General features: G+C 40.8%; 1 protein-coding gene across 11 annotated transcripts in view; it reads right to left on the reverse strand.

Annotated features, from left to right (window-relative positions):
* The window catches only part of drp2 (dystrophin related protein 2), a 518,740-nt gene that overhangs the window by 20,554 nt on the left and 481,947 nt on the right, over positions 1 to 16,239 (reverse strand). For 9 of the 11 annotated variants that reach the window (XM_087992120.1, XM_087992121.1, XM_087992125.1 and 6 more), the window contains 6 exons: positions 15,680 to 15,791; positions 14,070 to 14,206; positions 9,593 to 9,658; positions 6,609 to 6,674; positions 2,766 to 2,924; positions 1,352 to 1,589 (listed from right to left, as the gene is read on the reverse strand). In XM_087992120.1, the coding sequence (XP_087848246.1) occupies positions 1,352 to 1,589; positions 2,766 to 2,924; positions 6,609 to 6,674; positions 9,593 to 9,658; positions 14,070 to 14,206; positions 15,680 to 15,791 (778 nt within the window). Of the gene's footprint in view, positions 1 to 1,351; positions 1,590 to 2,765; positions 2,925 to 6,608; positions 6,675 to 9,592; positions 9,659 to 14,065; positions 14,207 to 15,679; positions 15,792 to 16,239 lie in introns of those variants that run through there. The other 2 variants (XM_043704536.2, XM_087992127.1) reach the window with 2 other exon arrangements.

A 16,239-nucleotide genomic window follows, 5' to 3' on the forward strand; every position in this document is an offset into this window, starting at 1 on the left:
ATAGTCTACCCTTCAGGGAATCCAACAGTGAGAAGCTCTGTTTTCTCCTTCTGCTCCTTACTTGGTGGGGATTTAGGGAGACAAGTGTCCTCTAGGCTAAGGCAAGGCTTTCAGAATACCTCCTCTTGACCATACTGGACCTTTTATTATACACAGATTGAGCAAATGGAGGGTTGCCCTGGTTACTCCCATCAGGAAAATAGGCACTTTCTTTGGATGTCAGGAAGGCAGGAAATCAGAGCAGTAAAAACATGAGACACTTAAGTAGCCATTAATTGACTATTTAATATTTCGAATTGCTGGCAACTTTACAAAGTTCCCAGTGGTCCTTCACACCCAACACTTAATTGGTGATGTGGCAAAAAGAAGCAACTATCTCTCCAAAGTCAACTTGCCTAATTATTTACCAAACAGAAGTAACGAACAAACTCTGGATGATGGAGATCAGAAATATAAGGGTCATTGGACTTGAAACGTTAATTCTGTTTTCTCTCCACAGATACTAGCTGACCTGCTGAGTTTCTTCAATAATTTTTGTTTCTGCTGAATTATTTCCCCTTCTCCTCAACTCCAGGGAGAAGAAAATTGCACCCATTTTGTTTTCCTGCTTGTTTATCTTTCATCCCGAAAATCCTGCCCCGGGAGTCTATGAACTAAATCAATCTGAATGAATTTGGAAAGGTTTATTCAGTCACTGTGAATAACTGGTTGATAAAACAATGAAGTTTACAATTTCTTGCTTTATTTTCTGCAAACTACAGGCAATTTTGAATTGTACATTCAAACTGTCCTGAAAATGTGCCAGAAACACCTTCACAAATCCAAATGAAGCCTAAATCAAAAAGTGTGGTGCTGGAAACGCACAGCCAGTCAGGCTGCATCCGAGGAGCAGGAGTGTCTTCATTCCTGATGAAGGGCTTATGCTCAAAACGTCAACTCTCCTCCTCCTTGTTCGCTGCTTGATCAGCTGTGCTTTTCCAGCAACACACCTTTTGAGTCTGATCTCCAGCATCTGTAGTCCTCATTTCTCTAGAAGCCAAAATCAGCCAGACAAAGAGTTCAATGCTCTCACTGAGGATTAAGGTCATATTGCTATATACTGAGAAATTCTAAAGGACAAATGTCAGAGAATTAGATAGTCATAGAGTTTCAGATGCTGAGAAATTGTCTGTTAATTAAACAATTGTTTGGTGCTGCGCATATCTGAATGTCTTTCAAAGCAGTCACAATGTTTACAAGACAATTAATTTGTTGAAAAATGTCCATTGGAATAATGGATCTGACCCTCTAGTTGTATTGGTGGACAATCACCATGACATTTCCCACCTATTTCAACTTGGTATTCTCTCACCTGTAGTAATAACTCCCGGAGTCTCTTGAGTTGTGATTCAAGCTGTTTGTTATGGTCTTCCAAGATCTGCATCCTGGTCTCCAGCCGAGTCTTGTGCTGTCGGAGCAATCGCGCCTCAGCAAGAAGCTCTGTGTCTCTGGGGCTGAGAGGCGAGCTTGGGGATTCCTCTTTTCCAGACGAAGATATTGCTGCCTCTTCATGTTGCCATTTCAATCGTCTGTACTCTTCCTGCAAGATCCTTGGAGAAATTATTTTTAAAAAATGTAATGACAACAAACTTTGCATTTGATGTTTCTTTGAATCCTCTAGTTCTATTGTTCCGTGATGGATGGGGAATGAAACAAGGCACCAGAGTTTACATAGTCACAATTCACTAATCTTACAGGCTGCTAGCTGTGGGCTGATTGCAAGAAGTACTTGGTCCTTTGACCAATGCAGCATCTTCTCTCAGATAGAGAATACCACTGACAAACATTTATGTTTCTCTAATTGTTAGAGGAGGAAATATTTTGGTTGCCAAGGTTAGAGGGCTGCATACCAAGGAAGAAATTAATTTCACTATGTTTCCTAAGAATCTTAAAATTGAGGGCACAAGTTCATGATAAAGCTGCCTTAAGGATTCCTGTCATGTTCAGCTATGATGTGGATATTTCATCTTCTGGCCTGTGAATAAGACTGAATTTAAGCAACGTGGATGAGATCATGGTTAATTTTGTGTTTCAAGCCTGCACCCACTCATAAGTGGGTTCAGTCTGTTCAAAACTCATTTCCATTAGAATCTTTGCAGTGGAAAATAAAAATAAGATTTTTATTTAAATAGTTTGGGTCAGACTAAGGCCCAGGTTCCAAAAATGACCAGATAGTGTCTAATCCACTGTACCATTTGTTGTACAATGTAATGGTTCTGAAAGGGCTAATATTTGAGACTGCAGTAAGCTCAACCCAGTCTGATGATATCATAAGACTTGGGCGGAGAAAGACAAAACATCTTAGGATCTCGAAGAGGACAATCCTGTTATCCTGGGTCCACCAAGGGTCTAAATAACAATATTTATCTTACCAATGTAACTTGTACCTGATGCTATCATAGAATAAATTGCATCTTGTTTAAGGCAAGAGGCTCTTCTTATTAAAACTCACTACTACTCTACTCCCCTACTACTGTAAACCACGTAAGACCTTTGACACGGTTAAGGAAAAAGGATGCTGACCCCAACCACAAAGTGGCCATAGTTGGCAACACAGCATGTACAACATATTTGCTGTCCTGCTATGGAACTTACTTTAATAGCACAACTGGAAATTTAGACTTGACAACACGAAGACTGCACTGGGATATTATGTTCTTGTTATTGGAGTATCAATGGTCCCTTGGCCGTCTACCATTACCAAGAATATGATGGGTTTTTCATACCGATTCTCATGCTCAAGATGTCCAATAATGGCCTCCAGTTCGGTCTTCTCTTCGGTGTCCAGTGCGCTCAAGAGCTGGTTTGGATTGTGGGTTGGATTTTGAAGAGAGTCTCGATCTGTTCCTGGGCTGAAATATTGAATCACCAACTGCTCATCATCTCTGCATGTACATAAAGAGCCTGCTGTGAATTTTTCAATCACATGACATTATTGTCTTTAACTCAGTACAGACCTACCTCATGGGAACTAATCAATTGTGTTTATTTTCATTTATAATACTCTGAAACTAATACTCTGATAAATTTGTTTAGGGTTATTTTGGATGCATCTTAATGTATGAGTGCATGGGTTAATGTCAGGTAGCTTGCAATGGTAGGGAGCTGGAAATGGCTGACAAGGATTAAAGTTCAGGGAGGAGATGGCCAAATAGTATTATTGCTGGACTGTTAATTCAGAGACGAGAGTGTGGTGCTGGAAAAGCACAGCAGGTCAGGCAGCATCCGAGAAGCAGGAGAATTGATGTTTCGGGCAAAAGCCCTTCATCCTGTTAATCCAGAGACCCAGGTAATGTTCTGGTGCAAATCCTACCATGACAGATGATGGAATTTGAATTCAATTTAAAAAAGTTGGAATTATGTGTCCAATGATGACCATGAATCAATTGTTGGAAAAGTCCATCTGGTTTGTTAATGCTTGTTAGGGAAGGAAATCTGCTGTCCTTACCTGGTCTGGCCAACATGTGACTCCAGACCCATAGCAATGTTTAGATTAGATTCTCTACAGTGTGGAAACAGGCCCTTTGACCGAACAAGTCCACACCGCCCCTCTGAAGAGAAATCCACCCAGACCCATTCCCCTATCCTATATTTACCCCTGACTAACACACCTAACACTGTGGTGTTAGCATGGCCAATTCACCTGACCTGCACATCTTTGGATTGTGGGAGGAAACCCGAGCACCCGGAGGAAACCCACACAGACATGGGGAGAATGTGCAAACTCCACACAGGCAGGTGGGAATTGAACCCAGGTCCCTGGTGCTATGAGGCAGCAGTGCTAACCACTGAGCCACCGTGCCACCCAAATGTTGTTCACTCTTAACTGCCCTCTGAGCAATTAGGAATGGGCAATAAATGCAGGCCTAACCCATGATACCCACATTCTGTGAATGATTAAAGAAAAGGACTGACGTGTCCTCAACTTGACTCTATGCTTGAGGGCAACACAAAAATACTTGGAGATATTGGACTAGAATATCAAAAATAAACTTGGTCTGGCAACAGAGCTAAATAAAAATGATGCTCTCTGAAAGAGTTACAAATTAACGATGCAGCATGTATTTTCTGTCCATGTTCAGGACTGATACTGTTGTGGAATAGCTGCAATAACTGATGTGTTCTTGATGTAAAGGCAGAGAACAGACTTAAGCACTTCCAATTTCTTGTTGCCCTACTCTGAACATGCGTTTGTGTGTGACTGAGAACCCAAATATATTTTATTGATTTCAAAAGCTGTAGTCTGCGTACAACTGGTTCAAGCCTCTTTTTTGGCAAATAAACTGTTAGCCGTAACTAGTCCAGAGGTTAATTACATCTGCAGCAGCCCAATGCCATTTAGTCCAGTTGGTATTTTATTTATCCATATAGCAAAGTAATGTACATCAACAAATGCAATTTGAACTCATCCATAAGCTATATGTTAATATAGATCTTTGCTTAATTGGAGTACTTATTTTCTGGCAGCTTTTTCTTCAAAATTTTGCATCTTGCATATCTCTTTCCTTAAGATTAGGGTGCATGTTAAGATGCAATAACACTGTCTCCTTCAAGTGATACTTCGTTAAAGGTGTGCGCAGGTGTCAGTGAGAAAGTATCCTGTACCTCTTGTCTGACATACATTCATGTACATTATGAGCAGGATTCACTGATTTTTATCCAGAAAAAGAATGCTGATCAATTTGTTTTCAATGCATCATTTGGTATTGCTGAGGCCAAGAGTATTTACCTCATCACTGTCCCACTGAGATCAGTATACTAGGATGAAATTACATTCCTTTCTGGTTTTCTATGACTTATTGTTCGTTTATCAGCTGGAGTAGGGCACCTCTGGAGTTTAACCTTGAGCCAACCCTGCAGCCTTCTCCAATTGAATTACAATCTATTACTTTAATCACAATCGTAATTTTCATACTCATCTATCTTTGCAGATTTTACACCTGTGCAACTTGGTGTTGTATTTGGGCCAACACATGGTATCTGTATATCTGAAATTTCACTCGGAATAATTCTCTATATGTGTCCAGATCAATATCTATCCTTCGCTGCCTGTGAATATGTTATTATCATATTGTTGTTGTAGGACTTCATTGCATACAAGTTATTGCTGTGTCTTGAAGGGCCGGATGGCTTATTCCTGCTCCTAGTTCTTATGTCTCAAGCATTAAACAATGACTACATTTCAAAAGTTACTTCAATAACTGAAATGCTTCAGGAGCTCCTGAAGATATCAAAGGTGCTATCTAAATACAAGTCTTTCTTTTAAAGTGTTTGTTAATAGTGTGATGATGCTGTAACTTTAAGAGGTTATTTTGTCCTATTTTTTGAAGAGAGATTGTAAGGCAGAGGTTCCAAGCAGTCTCTACGAATGTAAACAATTTGTGAGACCTTGCAGTTTTTTTTAAAAGTTGGGACAATGGAAGCAGCTTGAATGGGTGTGGCCAGCTCCCACAGACTCGGCTTTCTAGTATTTTTTAGTTTTTAGGTTTAATTTGAAGCAAAGTCTTTGGGGTCTCAAGAGTTGGAAACTTTAGTGAATGCCTCCTAGCTGCTACTTCCACTGAACTTTCTCTTGATGTTTTTTTGCTGGATTGGAGAACTGCATGTGAGAGTCTGTGGGTAAATTTGCCTTTTTGCCAAAGGGTATGTTTATGAGATGTTACTATATTGGAACAGTTAATTAGTGATAAGTACTGTATCTATTATACAGTTAAGTTTTCCAATAATTAAGTTGTTCTAAATTCCTCTTTCTTTTATTTGTATTTTAACTATAATGTTTAAATAAATTGTATTTTGCTTAAAGTCGAATGGTTTGACCAGTCACATCAAATTTAGAAAACAGCACTTCACATCTGCCTTTAAAATAAGAAAAAAATAGGGTCTAGGCTGCCTTCTTAAAATATATTGAGGAGATCTGATCTGGTCCATAACACTTGTGCTTCTTTTCTCACTTTAAGTGGTGTAAGGTGAAATATAATCATCATCTAATAGATGTTATATTACAAATACTAGCATTGATTTTGCCTCATGTAGCTTCTTTTTTACATCTGTCACTGAAGGTGTGTGAGGGCAATATTTTTACCCTTGGTTGCTAGTCTGTTTGTAAACAATTTATGTCAAAAACTGATGGATGTAATTCAATGAAATCTCATTTTAGATAGGGTATGGCTAAACAAAAATGAACACTTTTATGGCAGAGATGCATGTCTGGATCTTGGAATTCTTTTAAAGGATCCATTAACATTGGGAGGTCGTATAAACAGACTCGTTTTTTAGAATGTTGAGGGTTGCTTTATTGAGAATGCTGTTGATTATTTTAGAATTTTCTCAGCTGCTGTGTTGGATTTTGTCCTAGGTGTCAAAACGTGGGCAGGGTTTTCAGAGCAGGGTTTTGGATTGACCTGAAGCTTCCTTGTATTTATAGAGCCTAAAACAGGCAAGGGAAAAGCCTCAAGAAAGTAACTGCAGTAATATTGAGCTAACGTAGCATGTGTGTTTTATTGCGTGCCCTCTCTGTTGTTCCATGCATTTACTTTGCAACAAAAAAGAAGTCATTTTCAAATACTCACACGCTTTCATCAGGTGAGAGGCTGCCACTGAAGAAAGAACAATTCTTACTTTCCATTTCTGCGAGCCTGAGAGACAACAATGTATCATTTTAGTTAATGAATGGTTTAATATTTTTTAAAAATTGCTAGTTAAGTATTGGGGAATAGAAATCTCTTCTACTTGGCTCAGAACTATGCAATCATATTTCTGAACCAATGTACTCTTGATTCAAAAAAGACTTGCTGAGTACCATTTAAACTCCTACTTAAAGTTTATGAGTAGGCACAGTTTAGAGTTTGGACAGGAATTATATGCTTATCTTGTACTTTAAAAGAGGAATCATTCAGTCTGGTTGACTGGATTAAAGAGGAGTTGGTGATAGTGAGGGAGGGCACTCAGTAGGCTAGTTGGAGCAGTTGTAATGGGACCTCCAGCAGGATGTGGTAACGGTATGGGAGGACATTGAGCAGGGCATCTGGAGGGTGTGAGCTGATGATGTCTCTTTTGTCATCTGGGTCTCTGCTTCACAGTGGACAGACATTCCCTATCATGGCCACAGTGAGCTCTCCCTATCCATCTTGAATCATTCTTCTCGTATCGTGGGGTTTCCATTCCTTTGTGATCCAACCAAAGCTCGAATGGAAGTAAGGAACCTGAGAGTATCTGTAGTGCTGGAGTCAAGTGTGTTAAGACATATGCAGGCATCCTTGAAAAGTATGTCTGGTGACTGCTATAAGCATTACATTACAATGTTGGCAGGTAGCGGTTAGGAGTCTTTGACCTTGCTCTATGCACTCAAGATGTACAGGATTGTAAACCTATTCTTTTACCAGCCCACACCATCACTGTTCTGGAACTCTCATGCGAGCAGTCTCCAACTGGTCAACATCAGACATAGCTAGAACATAGAGCTCCCACTTGGTTTAACCCCATGAGCTGCACTTGTCACTGTGGGAGAAAGGGGTAGGGTAACCAGGGGTAGGGTAACACGTAGTGACAAAAATGATTATATCCAGCTAATAATGTCCAAGGATGTCCAGTCCACTACTTTCAAATGTCTGCCAAGCTGAGGACAATGGAGATCCAATGGACCACAAAACTGGAACTGATTCAGTACAGGTCAGGCAAAAATAATTGTGGTCAGGCGACCCATGACCTCCAGGATTGCAACAGAAATATTAATTTTTTTTAACGAGAATGGATAAAAACTTGAATGTGGAAACCAAGTTTAAACCAAGCCGGAATCTGCAACTTGCAACCAGCAGAGCTGGAATCGACTGTTTTCATGCAGCTAGGCCTTGGACAATCATCTTCCCGTTGAGACCAAACAGACCTGGAACTGCCTGGATAGGTACTAATGGACACATTGTTTCAGAATAAACTGTTGTTTCCAATTCCTGTGAATCCTCTTTGTTCGAAGCATATCACACAGACTTGGAGGAACTCAAGTATAGTGGGAGACCAGAGACATAGAGTGACAAGGATAGCACTCGACAGTTAAAGGTTCTGTGGCCTCCAAATATGGAAAGTAGTCATCTCATTGGATCTTCCTGCCTCTGCTCCATGCTAGTATCAGATACAAATCACAAAATCTTCGAGAAGGGCACAAAGTGATAGATAAAAGGGCAACTTGAAATCCCAGTACTCTGTTTTTTGCACCTTCTTCAAAGGCATCTCCAGATACACAGCCATGGTGAGATGGTCTGAAGACCAGAATGAGAATCTTCTACCTTGTGGTGAGCATCATCAGACCCAGAAGACCAGAACTAGCCCTAGAGGAGAGGGGAACCCCAAATCGGTGACTGCAGATCGTGAAACATCAGCCAATCCTCAAATTCTCAGGAACAGCCTGCCCCAGCCTTACTGAACAGGTATTACCTGTCTTTTCAGACAAACAGGTCAAATACATTGGCAGGAACTTGTGGATAGAGTGTAGCAAATTCTTAAAACCATGTGTCATAAATAGAGAGCTAGTGTTGAATTGAGAATGTTCACTTAGAGAGTTAAGACTGAAGAGCCCTGTGAAGAGATTGGTAGAGTTTGATAGAGCTTAATTAAAGTACAACAGTAGAACCTGATAAACATTTTCCTTAATAAAGTGTTTAATAAAGATGTGTTAGACCTTCCCCTGACTCTTGTCCTCTTTGGGAGCAAGTGAGGACTGCAGATGCTGGAGATCAGAGTCAGAAAGTGTGGTGCTGGAAAAGCTCATCAGATCAGACAGCATCCGAGGAGCAGGAGAGTCAACGTTTCAGGCATAAACCCTTCATCATTCCTACCAAGTGATGTACCAACCCTTATTATCCAAAGGCTGAACAGTGCAAATGATTGAACTGTACATTGCAGGACTGTCTGTAAATCTTGCAGCCTGAGCATGAACAGAAGTGGCCTGAGTACGTGCAAGAGCTGGTTAATAATTATAACAATGTGCTATTTTCACCCTTCAGCTATTTTCCAAACTACCGCTTTTTTGGATGAGACTGAGTCCTTCCTATGGGCCATTGCCTTGAGGTCACCACAGCTGCAGATGGAGATGGTTAGAGCAATGAATACATAGCCAAGCATCATGGCGCTATGCCAAGTCCATGAGATGATGTCCAAAAGGACCAGAAGACAAATGCTGAGATCAAAAACATTGAACTATAACAAGCCTGACAAGACTCTCCTTGCAATTGGTGCAAGGATATTCCTCTGAAACCAGAATATCAGGAATGAATAAGATACAGGATATCCAGGAACCTGAAGGCCATCCAATCACCAAGCTGCTGGACACAGCTCTCAAGAAAGACAAGGGAAACTGGACACATTTCACTTTTGTAAATTGTAAGTCTAAAGTCTTGGTGAGCACACAAGATTAAGTGTTGCCCTAAAAATTGTGAATTGCTATAAAGGCATGTCAATGATATAAATTAATGTCAGTAGAAGAGGAAGAGCTCATCACATTTATCAAATATTGATTTCCCACATCTTTAATGAAGAATTCTGACAGTTTCCATCAACTTACCTGCTAGCATAGTGTTCAATTCTGGAATGTGTATCTGCATGTGGTAACATTGGGGATGAGGCAGGCCTGAAACATAAAATAGACATTGAGGAAACATTTTGAATCTGTTGTTGCTACGTTTTTAGGTTCAATAGTATCAGCTGCTCTAAGAGGATCCAGTGTCCCTGTGACAAAGCATATTTATATTGTCCAATATCTACTTATTTATATGGTGATACAAAAATGGGGATGTACAAAGAGCTTCCCTTGATGTACAAACTCGATATTGCGACTTCTATAGGGGCATTCCCAAGTGCCTCTTATAATTCTATTTGAGTCAACATTAATCAACAACTTGTGGTGCACAGACATTGCAACCCTGGGCAGCCATTGCTCCCCAAACCTTGAGTTCCTCACTATCAAATGCCGCCCCTTCTATCTACTAACTGCTGTGTACATACTGCCACAAACAAAGGTTGAGGAAGCTCTGGATGTGCTGTACTCCACCACTAACACCCTGGAGACGGAATACCCCAATGCCCTGTTTATTGTAACTGGCGACTTCAATCAAGCCAATCTAAGGAAGGTGTTGCCCAAGTATCACCAGAACATTATCCGCCCCATCAAGGGCCCGAACATTTTAGACCACTGCTACACCACTGTGAAGGATGCCTACCGCTCCAGCCCCCGTCCTCCTTTCGGGAACTCCGACCACAATGCCATGCTTCTTCTCCCAGTTTACAGGCAAAAGCTCAAGCAGGAGACCCCCTCACGGATACAGGTCCAGTGCTGGTTGGAGGAGGCAGAGGATCGACTCCAGTGCTGTCCAGAATTGGCTGATGAGGCCATGTTCAAAAGTCCACAGGTACCATGGACGGGTATGCCACCACCATCACAAACTTTATCAGCAAGTGTGTGGAGGACTGCATACCAAGGAAGTCAATCTGGTGTTCCCCAACAGGAAACCCTGGATGAACCAGGACATATACAATCTGCTAAAAACCAGGCATGAGGCCTTCAGATCAGGAGACCCACTCAAACATTAGGAATCCAAGTATGACCTTCACAGAGCCATTAAGACAGCCAAGCACCAATACCGATCCAAACTAGAGACCCAGACAGACATCCGGCGACTATGGCAAGGACTGAATAACATCACAGGTTCTAAAAAGAGACAGTGCAAGATAGCAGATGATGACACATCCCTTCCAGATCGTCTCAATGCCTTCTATGCCTGCTTTGAGTAGAATTTTGTCAGAGAGGTAACACCTATTCCAACAGGTCCTGACGAACCTATCCCAACAGTCACTGCATCAGAGGTCAGATCAGTTTTCCTACCTGTGAATCCAAGGAAAGCAATGGGACCAGACGGGGTACAGGCCGTGCACTCAGAGCACATGCAGATCAACTGGCAGAGGTCTTCTCAGACATCTTCAACCTCTCCCTGCAGCAGGCCACTGTCACTGCCTGTTTCAAGAGGGCCAACATCATCCCTGTGGCTAAGAAGGCTCATGCAGCATGTCTCAATGACTACTGCCCAGTCACCCTAACTTCAGTGGTCATGAAGTGTTTTTAAAGGCTGGTCATGGCATTAATCAACTCCAGCCTCCCCACTACTCTTGACCCACTCCAATTTGCCTATCGGACCAACAGATCCATGTGAGATGCCATATCACTTGCCCTTCACTCCTAGAACATCTTGACACCAAGCTACGTAAGAATCCTACTTATTGACTTCAACAGTATTATCTCCTCGAGTCTGATTACTAAACTTAATCGGACTAAACCACACTCTTTGCAATTGGATCCTTAGCTTCCTGACCCACAGGCCACAATCAGTGAAAATTGGGGACAATGTTTCATCATCACTAACACTCAACACTGGAGCCCCTAGGGGTGCATACACAGCCCCCTACTGTACTCACTGTATTCCCATGACTGCATTGTCAAATACCAGATTAATGCCATTTACAAGTTCGCTGATGACACCACCATAGTCGGTCAAATCTCTAATGGCGACGAAACAGACTATAGACAGGAGGTGGAAGACCTAGAAAAATGGTGCACTGAGAACAACCTAGCTCTCAATGCTGGCAAAACCAAGGAACTCATTATTGACTTTCAGTGGAATGTTATTCATGCCTCCCTACACACTAACAGCACAGAGGTGGAATGAGTGGAGAGTATCAAGCTCCTGTGAGTGGTCATCCACAACAAGCTTTCTTGGACTCTTCATGTGGACGCACTGGTTACAAAGGCACAACAATGTCTCTTCTTTTTCTGGCAGATAAGGAAATTTGGCATGATGGCGAATACTCATGCCAACCTTTATAGGTGCGCCATCGAGAACATTCTGTCTGGATGTATCACTACCTGGTATGGCAACTGTACCATTCAAGATCAGAGAGGGTTACAGAGACTGGTGAACCTGGCCCGGACAATCACAAAGGCCAATCTCCCATCTATAGAATCCACCTACCAGGCCTGCTGTCAAGGAAAGGCCACCAGCATACTCAAAGATCCAACCCACCCTGGCAATGCTTTTCTACAACCTCTACGATTGGGGAGAAGGTACAAAAGCCCAAACACACGCATCTGCCAGTTTCAAAACAGTTTCTACCCTACTGTTGTTAGAATACTGAATGGCCTCGCAAACTCTTAACATTGGCCTGTACCTGTGTTTTTGTTTTTGCTGCTGTTTATCTATTATTTACTTAGTTATGCTACTTACTTTTGTGGTCTGCCAGTATTGGTCGCAAGACAAAGCTTTTCACCATGCCTTGGTACACGTGACAATAAATTCAATTCAATTCAAGTCAACATTAAATGAGGTGAAGCTTTATACAAACCATTAAGCTTTTTGTTTCATATGGGTGTGTTAACCTATGTTGTCATACCCAGAAAAATTCAGGCACATGTACAAAATTACTGTAAGCCAAATGTCATTTACCCTTGTGTTGTATTAATCCCTTTGAATCATATTCTTTTCTTTCTTCTGTATTAACAATGTTAAATTTCCCATATGTGAACTTCTTCTCATGGGGTGGAATGGAGTATTAAAGGACAAATGATGCCCTGACTGAAGAACTGCATTATGGGTTTGTGAACAGGAAAGCAGGAAATTTGGTCAAGACCCAGATCTGCGAAAATCAACAAGAACTGGCAAATTGATTTTTAAACTGTTCTGGAGCTGTGAGAGGAAAAGGGCCACTTTGAAAATGCCTCCTTCACTTCAATACTGGAGATTGATAAAGGTGTTAGAGAAAATACCCTTGACAAAAGCTAATGTTTCTTCAAACACAACTTTGAGATCAGGGCCCTCTCTCTCTCTCTCTCTGAGTTTTCTCTCGATGTTCTTTCTTCCTGGACTGGAGAATTGCTTGTGAGACAATATATTTTACTGAATTTGCCTTTGCCATGTGTGTGTTTATGGGATGTTACTACATTGGAACAGTTACTGTTTAATAGTTAAATAATATATTATTCTTTTCAGTTTTCCAATTGAGTTGTTATTTCAATTCTTCTTTCTTTTGTTTGTATTTTAACAACAGGAAGAATAAAATGTGTGTTGCTTCAAGCCAAGTAGTTTAACCAATTGAATTGCATCTGGAACACAATGCCTTACACTTGTCTTCAAAATAATAAAAAGTTGAGGTCTATGCTATCTACTTATTATATTTTGAGGGAGTTTGGTCTGGTCCATAACATTTCTTTACCTACAAAATAAATGAAAGAACTGTGGATGCTGGAAATCAGAAATGTAAACTGAAATTGTTGGAAAAATTCTGCAGGTCTGGCAGCATCTGCAGAGAGAAAATCAGTTCTGAAGAGGGCTAACTGCACCCAAATTATTAAGTCTACTTTCACTTCACAGATGTTGCCAGACCTGCTGAGTTTCTCCAGCAATCTGTTTTTGCTTCTGATATCTTTACCTATTGAATAAAATTAAAGAGTCAAACACTTTGCCGCATCAATGGGGCATCTTAAGTGACAAACAGAAAGTTTTCTATCATTTCTAAGGTGTTATGCAAAGTTTTCAACCAATGGCAATACATTCTAATAGTAACAGTTGTTAGAATGAACAACAGAGTCCAGCTGTAGTAATTCAACATATCTGATACGTATTGTAGGTAAAATAAAATTTCCTTTACCTACTTTCACTGATTCAGTAGATATGCAAACTATTTAGCAACTTGTATAAATGAGGACAGAGACATGTTTGGGGCTGAATTAGCTGATTTTAGCCAAGTAGGCCAGTTAGGATGTGGGTGCACCACTCCATGGGGTAGGCCCATGTAGGAAGAATGGACAGTTGGAGGGCTATGGAATTCACATAACAATGCATTAACAGTTTCAAGGAGGCAAGAAAGTAAAAGCTACATATAATGTTGCAAATAAATCTATTCGCCATAAGAAGTAAAACATTCAAAAGCTTTAATTCAAGATGGAGACAAAAAGACGACAGTGAGAAAACATTATCCTGATGGGACTGCCTTACGTGTCAATGCTGTCACCCTCCATCACTGACTGGACAGGTAGGTAGCCCCTTTGCGGATGCTTGCTGAAATACTGCTTGGTTCTGAACTTGTTTTTCAATGTCTTGGCAAAGTCCCGCACATTTTCTCCTGACGTAGTCTGGGGGAGAAGCAAACAAAGTTACTTTCCAGTTGATACACTTAAGTTAAACTCTTTTTAATGATGGGATTTGGGTTTGAATCAAAATGAATGTCTCTTCACACTGTTAGCTGTAACATTCCAGACTAGAATTAGTTTGAATCAGTCTCAATACAGCTCTCCTGCTATATTATGTAGTTAAAAAAAACTGTTCTGAGCTGTTTTTACATTCATTCGGATAATGCAGGCACTGTAGGCCAGTCAGTATTCATTGACCATCACTAATTACCCAGAAGGTAGTTAGAAGCAAACCACATTGCTATAGGTCTGGAATCATGTGTAGCCCAGACTCAGGTAAGTTTGGCAGATTTCCTTCCCTAAAGGACATGAATGAGCCAGAAGTGTTTCCATGCCAATTTACAGTTTAGCTTTTTATTCCAGCTGCAATAGTGGGATTTGAATCCATGACCACAGAATATTAGACTGATTGTCTGGATAAATAGTCCAGTGACATCCCCAAATACCAGCACCTCCCTACGCAGCTGGTTTAGAAAGTAGAGAAATTATCCTTTGCATGACATACTTTGGGATGCTTGTAGAACATAACTTTTCATTCATGAGCCTTCGGTTTCAACGATGGTTTCAGGAAGTGGATCTGGAGAGAGTTCTGGCAATAGGATGCAAAGAAAGGGAGGAAAAAAGTAATGGAGCAAATCTTCCTAAACGTGCTGTCATGCACCTTCTTTCAGTCAATACAATGGTTTAGTAGACCAGGTTGCCTGGCTGCCTTTTTGGCTAAGATGCTTTGTAGTGAAGAGAGATCCAGAAAAAAAAGGGTGAGACAATATACCTAAAATGATGACCTTAGCAGGCAGCTCAATTAAGTTACTGGTTATAGCATTAGATTGTGGTTGTAATTTTAGGCCCAGAGTTTTGGGGTGACATAGTGGAATAGTGATTAACACTGCTTCCTTACAATGTCAGGGATTCAGGTTCACTTCTAGCCTTGGGTGACTGTGTGGAATTTGTGCATTCTCCTTGTGTCTGCATGGGTTTCTGCTGGGTGTTACGGTTTCCTCCCTTAGTCCAAAGATATGCAGGTTAGGTAGATTGGCCATGCTAAATTGCCCTGTGGTGTCCAAGGATGCATAGGCTAGGTGGTGTTAGCCATGGGAAATGCTGGGTATGGGGTTAGGGTGGGGTGCTCTTTGGAGGATCAGTGCAGACTTGATAGGCCGAATGGCCTCTATCTCTACTGTAGGGATTTTATGGGTATCAAATGAGTTGTTATTATTGCTTTCAGTCAAAAGTCACTTGATTGTGTCAGCTGAACAGAGAAGTGTCTTCTTTGGAAATTGAAACCAACATCATATAACTAAAATCTCATCAAGCACAAAGTTATATTGGTCAGTGTTTTACCAGCTATCGCTATAACAGTGTAACATGATGGCATAATGCTGTTTGTGGGTATATGTAGTAATATATATTACTTACTGGGGCACAGTATTCCATGATGGGGTAATGTAGTTTGTGACCCTTGTTTGCCCTTCCTGTCAAGAAACATGTTTGGCAGATGTCAACATTAAACTGCTTCAAACTGCGGTATCTGAAGCAGAAAAGACAGATTTTAGAGATAGTGAGGAATAGAAATTGAACTTGAAACAAGAATCAAATGAAAAACAATTCTGCAGCAGGAACAACTAAAAGAATTATACACAGGAATATTTTGTTACCAATAATGTCAACACGCACTAAGAGATATATTTGATTGCTAAATATTGTCAACAAGCACCAATAAGTGTGCAAGGTAACCAGTCCTTTGCCAGTCTGAGCAGTGGCAAGGAATACAGTGCCAATGTATATACTAAAGCACAAGAGCTCAGTGCCAAAACAGGCAGCAAGCACAGGTAAAAATAGCAACTCAGTGCAAGTGCAGTGACTGTTTTGGCATGTTAACTGTTTACTTTTCTCTCCTTGGATTTGACAAGGCATAGATGCACTGGAAGGAATGAAGATTTAAAAGTGCAAGTGGATATAGAGGATGATTAGATATA

This window comes from Chiloscyllium plagiosum, unplaced genomic scaffold (genome assembly GCF_037043375.1).
Source record: "Chiloscyllium plagiosum isolate Xiang-an unplaced genomic scaffold, Cpla_swu_hap1 HiC_scaffold_11, whole genome shotgun sequence".
In the NCBI taxonomy this organism is placed as follows: Eukaryota; Metazoa; Chordata; class Chondrichthyes; order Orectolobiformes; family Hemiscylliidae; genus Chiloscyllium; species Chiloscyllium plagiosum.